The sequence below is a fragment of the Callionymus lyra genome, chromosome 18 (assembly GCF_982586985.1).
Source record: "Callionymus lyra chromosome 18, fCalLyr1.hap1.1, whole genome shotgun sequence".
NCBI lineage: Eukaryota > Metazoa > Chordata > Actinopteri > Syngnathiformes > Callionymidae > Callionymus > Callionymus lyra.
Window position 1 is genome coordinate 12,649,437 of NC_141835.1, and position 14,166 is coordinate 12,663,602.

At 37.2% G+C, this 14,166-nt stretch overlaps 1 protein-coding gene across 2 annotated transcripts in view; it reads left to right on the forward strand.

Moving 5' to 3' along the window:
• The first annotated feature begins 5,043 nt into the window (after positions 1 to 5,043).
• mta1 (metastasis associated 1) overlaps positions 5,044 to 14,166 on the forward strand; it is a 32,901-nt gene continuing 23,778 nt past the window's right edge. For both annotated transcript variants that reach the window (XM_087779530.1, XM_087779531.1), the window contains exon 1: positions 5,044 to 5,205. In XM_087779530.1, coding sequence (XP_087635656.1) covers positions 5,178 to 5,205 — 28 coding nt within the window. In that variant the 5' untranslated portion in view covers positions 5,044 to 5,177. The remainder of the gene's footprint in view (positions 5,206 to 14,166) is intronic.

Consider the following 14,166-nt stretch of genomic DNA (forward strand, 5'->3'; position numbering starts at 1 on the left):
TACTGTACTGCCACCACAAAAAAAATCTTGTGTTGTGTTTACGACAAAGTTTCAGATTTTTTAAAGTTTCTGTCTCTGTTTTCTGAACCAATTAATTTTAGGAGGTTATTACTGGTACTATGGCGACACATGACTTTTTAATGTTATACATACCAATATGTATGGGCGTTATTAAAAAAAACTAAACTAAAGAAGTTTGTTAACATCTTTTTTGTCCATTTATTTTATAGATTTACGATTAAAAAGACAAATTCAGAATAAAAATATGTGAAAACTTGAAAGATTTATGAAAAACACTTCATGTTAAAGCAAAATGTATAAAGAAGTATCAGCTATATTTGCCCCATTTTCGCCATTTTATTGGTTTACCTTTAACTTAAACCCCAAGCATTGAATAATAAGTATAATAATACTATAATAATAAAAAGTTAAATGTTCCATTCAGTTCGGTGGTTTATTTTATACTAATTTATTTTTATTTTAAGACACTTTTTTTACTACAAAAAAAATACTAATTCCAATAGCTGCTTTTAAAGAAACAAGAAAACTTCATTGAAGGGGAAGTCTTCACAAATTTAAACTTTCAATGACGACTTTGTAGCGAAAATCCGCTTCAATCCTCTTAATTGCGACTCGCGGATAAAGATAAGTCACTTTGCAAAAAGGTCACTCAAGGACAAAACGAAAGTATTTGTAAACACTGACCCCTGTCGGTAGAATGTAGTCATTACAACGGTAAATTAATCTCACCATCCTCGTTTCCGTTTGTTGTTTAAATATCTTAGGTAAAGGTAGGTAAATCTAGATTGAAAAAATGTATTCATTCATTTTGTATATTTCAATATCAATGTGAGTAAGTAAATAACAAGAATCTTACATTAACGTTAAAAAAAAACAGTTTGTGCATCAATTTAAAATTATTAATGTCTATATATGTGACGTTTCTGTGTATTTCCAAGAGCACAGCTAAAACAAATCACTCCCACTAGGTCACCGGTGTGACTCATTGATGCAGCTTTCATTCAAGTTATTTTTAGCTGTGAAGTCTCTCTGACAGAGTCACTAAAGAACAATGATGGAACGTGTACACACCATACTGTGTGCAACCTATTTTCGTAAAAAATGTAGATTTAAATGAGAATAAATGAGAATATTTAAGAGAAAGGTTTCACAATGATTGTGCTGAAGCCGTGAGCTTCGAGCCGGTCGGGTGTTCTTTCATAACATGATCCTGGCAGGTTTTTCAATCATTATTTCATGTTGTTTTTGTCTCTTTTTTTTTAAGAGAGAATCCAACATTACTCTCTTTATTGCTGCACCTCTCGTCGTGTCTTTGGATCCGTGAGCCAGCAGGAGAACAAATGAGGAGTTGCAATCAAAGATCTGGACCAGTTACCGCAGGGAAAAGGCCTGATTGATTTATGGTGTGTTTGTATCTCCAGGGTGTATATCTGCTGTGAGGGTATAAAGGGAGGGATGGAAGGAGGGAGGAGGAGGGAGGAGAATTGGCAGAGACGGCATCAGTGGCCATTTTTAGGCTGGAAAACAGAACTAAATGGACGTTAATTATCAGCTTCATTGTCTTTTATTGTAGCTTATCTGTCCTAGTGATTGACATCTCACATCAGTGAGCAGAGAAGCAGATGGACTGGACAGATGCTCCTTCCCATGATGCAACACTTATAGACTCAGGGACTCATTCATCCCTCGTGCTTTGCTGGAAAAACAATTTCAAATTATTCATTAACTGACACAAAGATATATTGTTTGAATCAAATATATTTTTGAAAGATGTATATATATTTTTTTTTATCTTGAAAAAATGATAATATGATATTAATTCACAAATATATTGTAAACGTTATTCAAGAACCCAAGAAAAATGCTAATCAATACGTTTAATTTAGATTTGACCTGTAGTGATTAGTAAAAAAGTCCAATATATGAATTTTATTTTAGTAAATCATGTTATTTCAACATAAATAAAAGTACAACTGGATTTAAAATACCATTAGAATGATGTTGCTTGTAAAACCAGTGCCAACATTTCCTTTTAATTGACATATGAGCTGCAAAAAATGTATTTCTTGATCCTTAATAATAGGTCAATGATGGGTAAACAAATGAAATAAAAACATGTGATATAAATGCTAAAATATATGAATATACAACAACAAAAAAGACTAAATTGAAAACGTTTCATTTAGATTTGAACATTCAGTGAATAGTTAAAAAAGTGAAATATCAAAAACTTTATTTGAGAAAATCATGTTATGTCATCATAAATTATATTGCGTCCATTTTTTATTTTAATTGACAAATGATCTTAAAAAATGTATTTCATAATCCTTTACCATAGGTCAATATAAATGCTAAAATATATTGTAATCTTTATTCAGGGACAAGACAAAACAATACAAGTTTATTAGACATGACCTGAAAAAAATTCAATGTTGGAATTTTACATGAGAAAATCATGTCAACATAAATAATAGTAATACTTGTTTTAATAATAGAAAAAAAATGAACCCATTCTTTGGTTAATTCACTAACATTTAAGCTGCAAAAATATATTTTTCATCCAACAACATTAACATTTTTCTAAATAAAATTCTCATTAATGTGTTAACTGTATATAGGTCTTAACAGATATGGTTATAGTGTCCATGAGTATTACTGTACAGTGTTGTTTTTAGATAATATTTTGGCACATATTTTTTTCTACATCTCATGAAATGGACCCAAAAGCTATTTTCTCCTCCGGTTTTGACCACAATAATATACTTATAAATGCATGTTGTCTTTTATCTTTCTCTTAACTGCCTCAGTTGCTCAATTCCCCCCAGACTTGAACCTGCAACCTCAGACCCCAACGTCACTTCTCTTCCTGAAAGACAAAGCCTTGACACGGACCAGCATTCCTCCCATGCAGCACGGCTTCAACATTGCCATGGTACGCTGAAAGACGACGCCATTGGCCCGCCAGCGGTCACGTGACCGCAGAGCCGAGGTCCCCTGTGTCGGGGCCGCCGTGATCGAGGCTTCCATATGGTATAGATCAAGATGTTGCCTTCGCCGCAAGAATTCCTCCTGAAATCTTTTGTTTGAAACTGGTCAGAAGTTTATAAAGTATATTTAGATCATGTGTAAATATGGGAATGAGTTGATTAGGATATAAACAAATGAATTACACTTTGACTTCACAAGCCTGTTCTCAACTGTAATCCCATGAGTGGCTTCCTGTTGTGTCCCTCGGAACCTCACTTGACACCATAATGTAAGGCTTAAGGATCTTAAAGTTTCCAAAACACATGTAGTGATGTTATATATATATATAATATAGTTAAAATACCTCACTTTTATTTAGTAATTCAACAACCAAAATTATATCTATAGTGCTGAACTAGTTCCTTACTTGCTTGTTAAAGACTGTGTCCCAATTATAGCCCTTAGCCCTTAACCCTTACCCCTACCACTTACCCCTTCCTCATCGTCTAACACTTAAAAAGGAGTGTCAAGGGCTCGGGTCATCAAGGCTGACACTCCTTTTTAGGGAGTAGACGAAGGAGAAAGGCTAATGGTTAAGAAGTAGAATTTGGACGCAGCCTAAGGTTTGCTGATCCTGAAAGAAACTGCCAATGCAGAGTTTTAAGGAACGGAAATGTGAGTTCTCCTACTACAGCAGCTCAGAATTCTCGCAGCAGAGTTTTGTATTAACTGCCGGCGAGACAGATCCTTCTTGTTTAGGCATGAAAATAAACTATTAGAATAGTCCAAACTTGAAGACACAAACGCATGGATTACAAGCTCCAGATCCTGTTGCCAAAGTAAGTGAGTAATAGTTACTTGGAAAGTTGCGACACCAAGTTTAGAGATTCAACTCAGTTGAAGGAAACATTTTTTTGCTCAGTTTTTTACAGTGTTGTACTTAAGACATGTCTTTGTCAATTACAAATGTCGTTAATATTTGCATTAAAAAGTTGTTTTTACAACTTTATTTCCACTTTGAATTCGGCATTTATTGTAGCTTAGATTTTGAAACGTCTGATAACCATAATTCAAAAAGGTTATAATGGTTTTAAATAAATAACAGAATAATAAATATTAAAAAACTTTTGGAGTATTCTGTCAGATTTAAATGTCAACATTTGCAGATTATTTACTTGTTATTATATATTGTCAGGTTTGACATTTGTAAGTTAATATCAGATTTTTATTATTAAAGATTGAAAAGAAGACATGAATACATTTGGTCCTCTACAAAATGAGATGTATTTATAAGAGACCTAAACAAAGGGCCATGTGAGAAAACTAACAACATAAGAATACAATTAAATATACAAATACATTTGTATCCTTTGTCTTTTATTATTATTCTTTGATCTATGTTATCTATCTTTAGACTTAGATTGTATCATCTTGTTCTTTCTCTTTATTTCTCTTTGTTCTTATTTTATTTTTACGAATAATTGCTGTATTGCTGTGCCTAATTGGAAAAAAAAGACCTCCTGAGGGATCAATAAATTTTTACCTAACCTAACCTAAATTCGCTCAAGGTAAAAGTATTTTTGATTTTGAAAAAATAGCTGCCAAACAATAACAATAATTCCACATAAACCGTCAGCTGATAAAATTCCCCTATAATTATTTGAGCGAATCATCTTTTATCAATATACCTTTGACATTATTAAATTGATACCATGGACAATTTTTTTATTTAATTTAAAATTTGTGAACATGCTGCGGATAATACAAATGATTTTAAGATAAAAAAAAAATAGCTTATCAAATATATTTAAAAAAAAAAGTTTGTATCAAATCCGTTTACGTTCGAGCGTTTTGATGACGTCACGTGAAGGCGATGGCGACCAGTGACTAACTAGCTTGTTTAAAAATCCCTTAAGTAGCTAAATTTAATTTTTTAAAAATTAAAAAAGTAAATTGTTACAGAGACACATAAAGGTAAAGAGTTTTTAAAAAACAAAGTGGTTAAAAAAAAAAAACCCGACTTGGAGTTCGGGGGTGCACTGTCTCTTTAAGGTCTCTAGGGTAGACTGTTTCGTATTGATCAAGCCTCCATTTTCCAACAGAGAGCGGCGGCAGAGCTAGCACAGCTCCAGCGCCGAGCACAGCCAGCCCTCTTACCTGGAGCGGACGCCGGGGTTTCTGGGGAAGCCATGGCAGCCAACATGTACCGGGTGGGAGGTAAACGTTTGTGTTCCTTTAAAGCAAAAAACAACAACCTTGTTTTCACGCTCGTCGTGTGCGCGCCATGACTCACAACAACAGCGTGTTCTACTGGCTTTTATTTCCCCCTAAAGCTGATGATGATGAAGATGATGATGATGATGGTGGTGGTGATGAAGAGTGGCGGGTCGCTCGCAGAACAAGCTGCTGCTTTTTTCTCTCTCTCCACCCCCTTCGTTTCTTTTGTTTCGTCGGTGCCGAGAGGATGCACCTGAAGTGACCATTTAAGACTCTTTTCATAACAAACATGGCGAACATGCTGTAAAAGTTTTTCCTCGTTTTTCATCCACGCAGGGGTTTTCAAAACCCCAACCGGAGGAGTCTTTTGGGGTTCACGGGGCAACTGTTCCAACCCGAGTTGACTTACTTTTTGAGTCAAGTCGAATAGGTTGATGGTTAGAAGATTCCCTCTGACCACTCCCACCTCTCCTTGGGTTCAGCCTATGGGGCAAAAACTTGTGTTGAAACAATTTGTTTTTTAAAAATCTGTTTTTGTTTACTTTTGATGGAACAAAAAAGCGCTTGATGGAGTCACAGGTTTAAAAAGAACAACAACAACACTTTGTCCTTTGACCTTAGATTTAAACTCCTTAAGAATTGATGCTGACGCTTCCTTTTCAACTTTTATCTTCTTGCAAAAGTATCCAGGGCCAAACATGGCCCCTGTCGTATGATTTTTAAGTGGCCCTCTGGATGGTTGACTCGAAAAAGATGAATGATAGTGTTTATATTGTGACTTGGAGGAACAGATTTATCCATGTCAAGATGGATCCATCCTCTAACACATATTACAACTATTAACTTCCTGTTAAAGAATTACATTTTGTTTGGCTCCTGACATGAAAATATTTTGGCCCCCCTGGTGATTGAGTTATCTCCCCGTTTACACACCTTCTGCTATTAGTTATTTTGAGTTTATAAAACAGGTCTGCAGTTCTTTTAAATACCCAATAAAAGAATCACCTAGATGAGTTGATTTAACACGGTTATAGGGAACGTTACTAACTTGGTAAAGACCATCTAATAATTCAGTTTCTTAGACTTGTGTACGGATATTTAGAGGGGGTGTATTGGCAAGAATCTGGAGGAATATATTTGTAGTATTGTCGAGTACTGGACTCTCTGGTGTTGCAGAACTTACAGACCGCATCACTCTTGATGAAGTCGTAACTACTTTCATTTTGTTTTCTAACCAAAATGTGTCAAAACATCAGCTTTAAAGGCTGCTGTTTCCAACTGTATCCTCTCGTCCTCAGTCATCTCTGTGTTCCTTTGGCGTGGCGGAAGAAATGGCTGATGCCCAGTGGCCAGAAGTTTAATTGCAACACAAAAATGGAAATAAAAATATCAACGTAGTGCTGTTGTATATAGATACAATATCGCAATATTTAGGTGTATTGAAATTTTCTTACATCCCCATGTGTAACTAAATGCTAAATAGGTTTGTTTATTTGTGCTACAACCTTAAATCTTCTCTTTAAGACCATTTTAAGGTTGCATGGTTGTCACGAAATCTGGAAATGCCTTATTTCTTCTATTTAGAAATGAAAATACACAGGAGTGTTGGTGCAAGAGTAAAACGACAGCGGCAGAAAAATAAGCAATGGTGACCTTTTCTTTATTCATCTTATTCCGAAACAACAAACTCAATAAAGAATCTTGGCATGGAAGTTCGTTTATAACACGATAAACCCATGAAAGTGCAAAATGCACCCTGAATAATTCGACCTTTTTCAGAGAAAAAAGGTGGAAAATTGGGTAATTGCTTTAGTCCGACAATTGTGTACATGACAAAGTCCCATTGTGGTGTTGCTTGTGTGGAATCCAAATAAGTTGAAATTTCACACAATACTACACAACATGTAGCATAGCAACATGAAGGCGGTGTTTTCGATTAAATGACGCACAATGACATGTTTTGTTTTTAAATCAAGTCCAGGTCATTATTTACAATAAACTCAACAAGAGAAGGGAAATTTCTCTTGACAAAAAAAAAAGAGTTTTGTCCCCGTCTATATGTTGAAGGTATGTTTCTCTCGCCTCATTTAGGGTCAGCCACCGAGTTTCTTATTTAGAATAGATTCCAAAGGAATCACATTTAAGGTTGACTTTCCTGAGAAGTCGGAGCACTTTTTTTTTTAGATTTTCCGAATTGAGAATTTTTAAGAATTCGTGTTTAATGGGAAGCGTTGGAGCTGAACGTAGTAAATTCTAAGCATTCATACCGAATTACAAGACTAATGTACCAACGTAAATATAAACAATCAAATAAATATAAAGAGATTTGACGGCATCACATTTTTTTCCAAAGCCCTTTTTATTGAGAAGCTTTGAGTTAGATGTATGTGCATTGAATTATTGCTCATTTATATACATTTCTTAAATAATCATAATGGCATAAAACAACATTTTTCAACCCTCAAGTTTTTCCAGCAATTTTTCCTGCCCCTTCTCTCTTTTCATTATGGTCCCAGGATCGCCTTGGACCAGCCGGTCTTGATGTCTTTTTTTTCCCTGTGCTCTCCTGGCGTCTCACTTCCCGGTGCTTCTATAGTTACAGGAAGTTGTCCGATTCTCGCGTCTGAATCGTAAAAAAAAGAAAGACCGGAGGCTTTGGCAGCATCACGGTCACCTGTCATTCAAATGAGTTTTGACTGTTGGGTTCCGATCAGGATTCTAGAGCTTTGCATGCATTACTCCCGCCGATGCCGTCGATCCCGGGAGAGAATGTGCTAAACTGGCAAACTTACCCACTTTCTTCAGGGTTTTTCCCCCCCCCCCCCTTTTGTTTACGAGTCCGTAATCCACGGTGAGGCGTTTGTGTTTACTCAATTTCTTTGATTGGTTTTGACACTGCCTACGCATCCTTGGCCGATAGCAGGTGTTAATTTCCCACGCCGCTAGTTGTCTCTTTCTCTGGGTCTGACTCAGGCTTCGCTCGCTGCCAGGATGATGTGAGACGGAGCTATGATTAAAAAAAAAAAAAAAAAAATTGTGGTAGTTAATAAGGCACCGCAAACATTTATTTTATTGGTTACAGAAATGTTGTGGTTTATTGCAGCGGCTGAGAGAGTTTGATACGCACATTTCAGCAAGGTTTAGTCATTTAAAAAATGTATACCTTTAAATACGTATAGGACAATCGTCAACTGTAAAATACAAGACGGTGCTGCAAAAAAGATTTATTAAACAATTAAAGGTTGTCATTTTCCTGTTTTACTGCCAGTTATTGTCACCAAAGAAGCCAAAATTCTGAAATAAATGTCTCCTTATTTTTTGTAAACGTTTATGAAAATGTTATGCGCATTTTTCCCCCTCTGGAAATTGGCTATACATGACCAAATTGCAGCGCCATCTACTGTATGTCGTGTCAAAGAAGTCTGGGTCAGCAGCGATTTTAAACGAGTCAACAAACGAACGTGGTTTCAATGGCGCGAGAAAATGGAAGAAGATTTTAATCACCTAACTTGTTTAGTAAAAGTTACCGTGAAAGAAGGTTAGGGAAAATAGTAAGGGTTTGAGAAACTGTAGATACATGTATATTAGTTGTTGTTTTTTTTGTCCCAAAACACCAGATTGATATTCAACAGGACTGCATCAATCTTTCTTCTTAAAATCATATTTTATTCATTTGTTTTGATTAACATTCAAAGCGTTTGGTCATTTTTGTGTTGCAATTAAACCTCATGTCCGATAGTTGGAGGTCAATCACATCCTCGGCAGCTTAAGCAACAATGAAAAATCCTGATGATGACTGGGAACTAGAGGATACATTAAACTCAAGCAGCCTTTAAAGCTATTTTGGTTTTAAAACGAATGAAAGCAGTTATGAATTTGTCCATGGTCTCTTAACTTCCAACGAGTAAAGTTTTGTTTTTGACAATACTACAAATATATCCTTCTTCCCACGATAACGCACATTTATCGCAATACATACCAACTTTCCCCTATAATCATGTTATGTATCGTATCACTAAATTGTTGCAAATACAATTCACTTAGAGGATATTTTGTCTTAAAGATGTTACAAAGGCTATGAAAGCTTGGTCCTAAGAAACAAATAAATGCCTAAATTTTCTAAATCTTTTGTTTTGAATGTACTTTGAATCAGAGTGAAAATGGTTTTACATCACAAGCATATGTAAAGCGGTTGGAAGCAGTTTAAGAGATATGTAAATGGAGAAACGGTTGGCGGTTTAAAGGGTTTTTTAACATTTGACACACATTTAGCTCAAAGTGACTAGACAAGAATCCCACTTACTTCCTGTTTATTAGTAAGCTTGCTCTGTGTACCAACTCAACCGTGGCTATTGAAAAAGTTGTCAACACTAATTCAACCAAAACCTCTTGGATCAAAAAAATCCAATCCCAGTGCTGAGCTTCTAATATTTTAGTAAGGTTGGAAAACGTCAACGAGCCACTTCTTCCGTTTACAACGTTTGAAAAAACAGGGCAGCTAATGACAAGATTCTCTGTAGAGCTCTGGATGGTGCAGGCGCAACATGGTTAGCTGGTTGGTATGCTGCTGGAATAATGATGTCCAACTGTGGACCCAAATGAATGACGTCTTTTAGATTTCAGCGACTCGGTTTATATTTCTCATTTTGTTTATATTGGATAATTTATGTTTTGATGATTAATTATTAAGGACCTGAACTCAACTGTTATGGTATTTTAAATCCAGCTTCTTCTTTAGCGACGTTATTTGCAAGCCTACGTTGCTGTTTTTGCCTAATTTTAAGACTATTATTAACTAGGTTTGAGAGTTGTGAAGTGGTCCTGGTACCGATTCCGGTTCGTGAAGACCACTGGGGTGCACGGACCGGGTGTTTTGTTTTGACAAAAGATTGTATTTCCTCTGACATACCATTAGCTTGTGATTCTTGGAAATGTCGAGCCGCTCGTTTTTTATGACGGGTACAGGAAACTTTTCAACCATAGGTGTCATGATCTTAATTAACACATACTCATAGACCGTGTGTGCAGGTGTTGCTTGGTTTGTGCATGAGCGTGCAGGTGCGGTTAAAAAAAAATCCTATCCAAATGTTGTGTTTTTCCTTGAACATAAAAATGGATTGTTAGCCATGTTACAGTATTTAGGTATATCAGGGGATATTTCACCTGAGGAAAGTAGAATCTTTTGCTCAAATAACATCCCAGTCGTCCTTGTTGATAACCCCAGAGTTCTCGCTCTCCATCACCACATCTCTTTGGTCTGGTTTGAATCAGCCCCGGAGTCTCGTGGGGTGGGGGGCCGGGTGGGGGTGTTGGCAACTTGACTGCTTGACAAAAATCTGACTGTACGATGACATCACGGCTTCTCATTGGCCGACTCTGGGAAATGGAAAGAGACGGGGTGGGGGTCACGGTTTCCCCGTCGAGGAAGCTGCAGGGATGTTGGTCGAGGCGGCCCCTCCTTCTTCTCTGGTTCAAGTTCCTTTACAACTTGTTCCCTCTTTTTTTTTTTTTTCTCTTGATGAAATCCAATCTTCATTCTACTTTCCCTCTCGTCTCCGACTGCCCAAGCTCACGGTGACGTCAGTTTTTAGAAGTCCCGCTTTCACACCGGTTCGAATCAAGTCTTGCTGTGCGATGACGCATTAAGGCTGAGGGTTAATTGGTCCCATAGAGCCGGTGAATGTACGAGGCTGTAAAGATTCTGACACTATTTTGCGTTTTTTTTTGTGACGCTGGTTGGTTAGAAATGGACTTACTTGGACGTGGGGTGAGATTTTCGTCGGAAGGGGTGTCAACCTTACACCTTTTTCTACATGTGAAGTCGAGTAACTGATGTGTTGTCGAGGTAACTGCAGTTGCGCAATTTTGCCACTAGCGGTTTTTGTCTGCATTCAAACACCTCTTAATCCCATTACAGCAAAGCCCTTCCAGTAGTCAGAGAAAATGTAGAATCATTCATAGAACCTTGTTAGTGGGCTTTTTAAAAATTTTTTTTTTTTAAAGCATTCAAAACTAAATAAATCAAGCTCTTTTTGACGCTTCTCAGAGATGCAACCCCATCGGTGGTTAAAAGCCCTTGCCCTAAACCACATGTGTCAAACTCAAGGCCCGAGGGTCCCATTCTTGCCCGCCAAGAAATTTTAACATGGCTCACTGGAAGGTCGAACCATGTTCATGTTGATATCGTGACCTACGAAGATGCCAGTATTTAAGGTAAACTTGGGAACCGATTATACAGGTACTTTCTATAAAAATGAAACTGACATCGAAGGAAAGGAATGAAAAGTTTTTTATTTTTTGTTGATTAAGGACAAGAGCAGATCATTTTAATGGATAAAACCTCCAAGAATGTCAAGTTTACGATCAGATTCATACTTGCTTTTTATGGGGGGTGCTGTCGAGCGGCGAACCAGTATAGCTGTTCGTTTTGTGGCGCTGATCAACTTTGCACAAAACAACTTTAAAACCCAACTTTTGAACCTACGACCTACTCGGAAACATGTCTAAAGCCAACTCAGGTCAAATACTGTGATATTTTCACGAGAAAACGCGGACTCTAAAAGCCGAAAACTAGTGTCTCGACAGGTGAGCAGGACGTGGAGGCTAATGGCAATATGGCGGCGGTGCTAATGGAGCTAAAATGACTTCATGCGGAGTTTGGATGATTTGAAGCACAGCTGAACAATATCGATTAACGTTTGGGAAGGATGTTCTGTCCGTTACTGCGTTGGAAAGCAGTTTATTGGAGATAAGAAGTTGCTGAACTCTCTAAAGCAATGAATCGTATAGCATATTTGGAGTACTCGCTTTTTTATACAATTTGGGAAATCTAATCATGTTTGTCCTGCGACTGAGGCTTCTTAATGTACATATTTTGGCACCGTAAAGTTGCGAGTTCCCAAGCAGGATCTTCATTTTTAATGAAAACCTACAAGATTTTTAAATGAACTCCATGGTGGAGGTCTCAGTGCTTTTATGGTTAATCTTTTGTTTCACTTAAGTCATGGCAATTAGTCGAGAGCTGTGTCTCAAATCAAATACTTGCGTACTTAAACTTAGTGTTTTTAGTGCATAAGTGCGTCTCAATTCTTGGTATGTGAAATGTAGTGCTCCATACACACTAAATTGTCGTACTGAAACGGCCACAAAACTGAGTATGGATCGATGGACACTTTTTACCCTAAACGGCCAACATCTTAGTGACGTTGTAAACAAAGTTACATCATATATATATATATATATATATATATGTATGTATATGTATGTATATGTATGTATATATATGTATGTATATGTATATATATATATGTATATATATGTGTCTTGCAGTCTGCAGTGTTTGATCTGAGACAAACTATTTGTTGAGAATTTGCGTACTAGTTAGTACGTACACTATCCTGATGCGTACTAACCACCAGTGCACTAAGAGAAGTATGTGATTTGAGACACAGCACTGGTCTTATTAAGGACTCTGCATGCTTGTGAGTGACGCCCAATCACGCTGCTGTCACAAACATGGAAAACCCCTCGTGTGATATGAGGCCTTTCGTCTGACGGATGAATGTCAGTTCATTATTGGAAAAAAAGGAGATCATTGGCATTTAGTTCAAGAGCCACTCGATTTTTTTTCACTGCTGAGAATCCACTTCACATGTGGTCACAGCCACATAGTTTCTCTAACATATGACCGAGCCACTGGTGACTCCCGCCCGTGTGACAAAAACAAGCGTGTCCGACCAGAACGGACCCGAAGCTCGCTCGTCATCCAGCCGGATGAACATGTCACGGCGGTGCCGAACATAATGATCCGTTACTGGGTGAAGATGGCACTTGAGGCAACTTCTTGACTTTGTAAACCTCCAAAATAGAACTCTTTGTCTAATGTTTTTTAATATCTCACCAACTTTTTTTTTTTTTAAACCCGCTTTGCTGTACATGTACTTCCTGACAACCTTCCTATCTGCTCGTGTAGGTGGTGAGGAATATTAATACTCTCGTTGACCATAAGGTTTGCAAGTGGAGGAGTGAACGCCGAGGCACACTGCGAGTGAACCTTGTCTGCATGTAATTGAGTTCTAACGTATGTTGGAGCTCCTGCAACCTCGTGTGGATCACAGATATATAACCTAAAGGGAAACTATTGGGTGATATTTATGTGTTTACTGCTGCATTGGTTCACCTCCCTCTGGTGACTTATGTTAGGGTTGCATCAAGTGAGCAAAACGAATGAACCCGATGACCTTGTGATCGCCGCTTCTGGCGGAGCAGTTTCATTCTCGGGTTTGCAATATTAGGTAACCAAAATTAAAATGTCATCGCTTCCTAAGGATTCAGGAGAAATTTAATGATTCATATTTGTGACTGATTTCTGATGCATAATTACTTGTAATGGCTCTTTTATTTCTTATGCATATGTCAATTTTGTAAAGCCAATTTAGGGCCCGTCTTGACATAAAATGTGTGCAGTTGTTGGTTCCAGATGTTAATTTTAGTTTTTGATGAGCATTGTTTTGAACAAAGAAACTTTAGTTTCGTCATCTCTTACGCTAATGCTTATAGGGGTGTGTGTTTGTAAGAATCTGCGATCATAAAGGGTCTACGATACGATACATTGTGATACTGAGAACAAGGGATATATTTGTAGTATTGTCGAGTACTTGACTCTGGTGTTGCAGAATTTACAGACCACATGACTCTTGGTGAAGTCGTAACTGCTTTCATTTGTTTTCAAACCAAAATATGTCCAAAAATTCAGCTTTTAAAAGCTGCTGGAGTCACTGTATCCTCTCGTCCTCATTCATTGCCATGATCTCAATTTAACGACTGCTACCGTGTAGCGAAATATCTCGAGACATCAGCTTGAAAACAAGTGAAGGTATCCTCTCATCCTTAGTCGTCGTCATTTGATTTTTACTTTAGCAAAATTTGTTCAAACATCAGCTTTAAAAGCTGCTGGATACA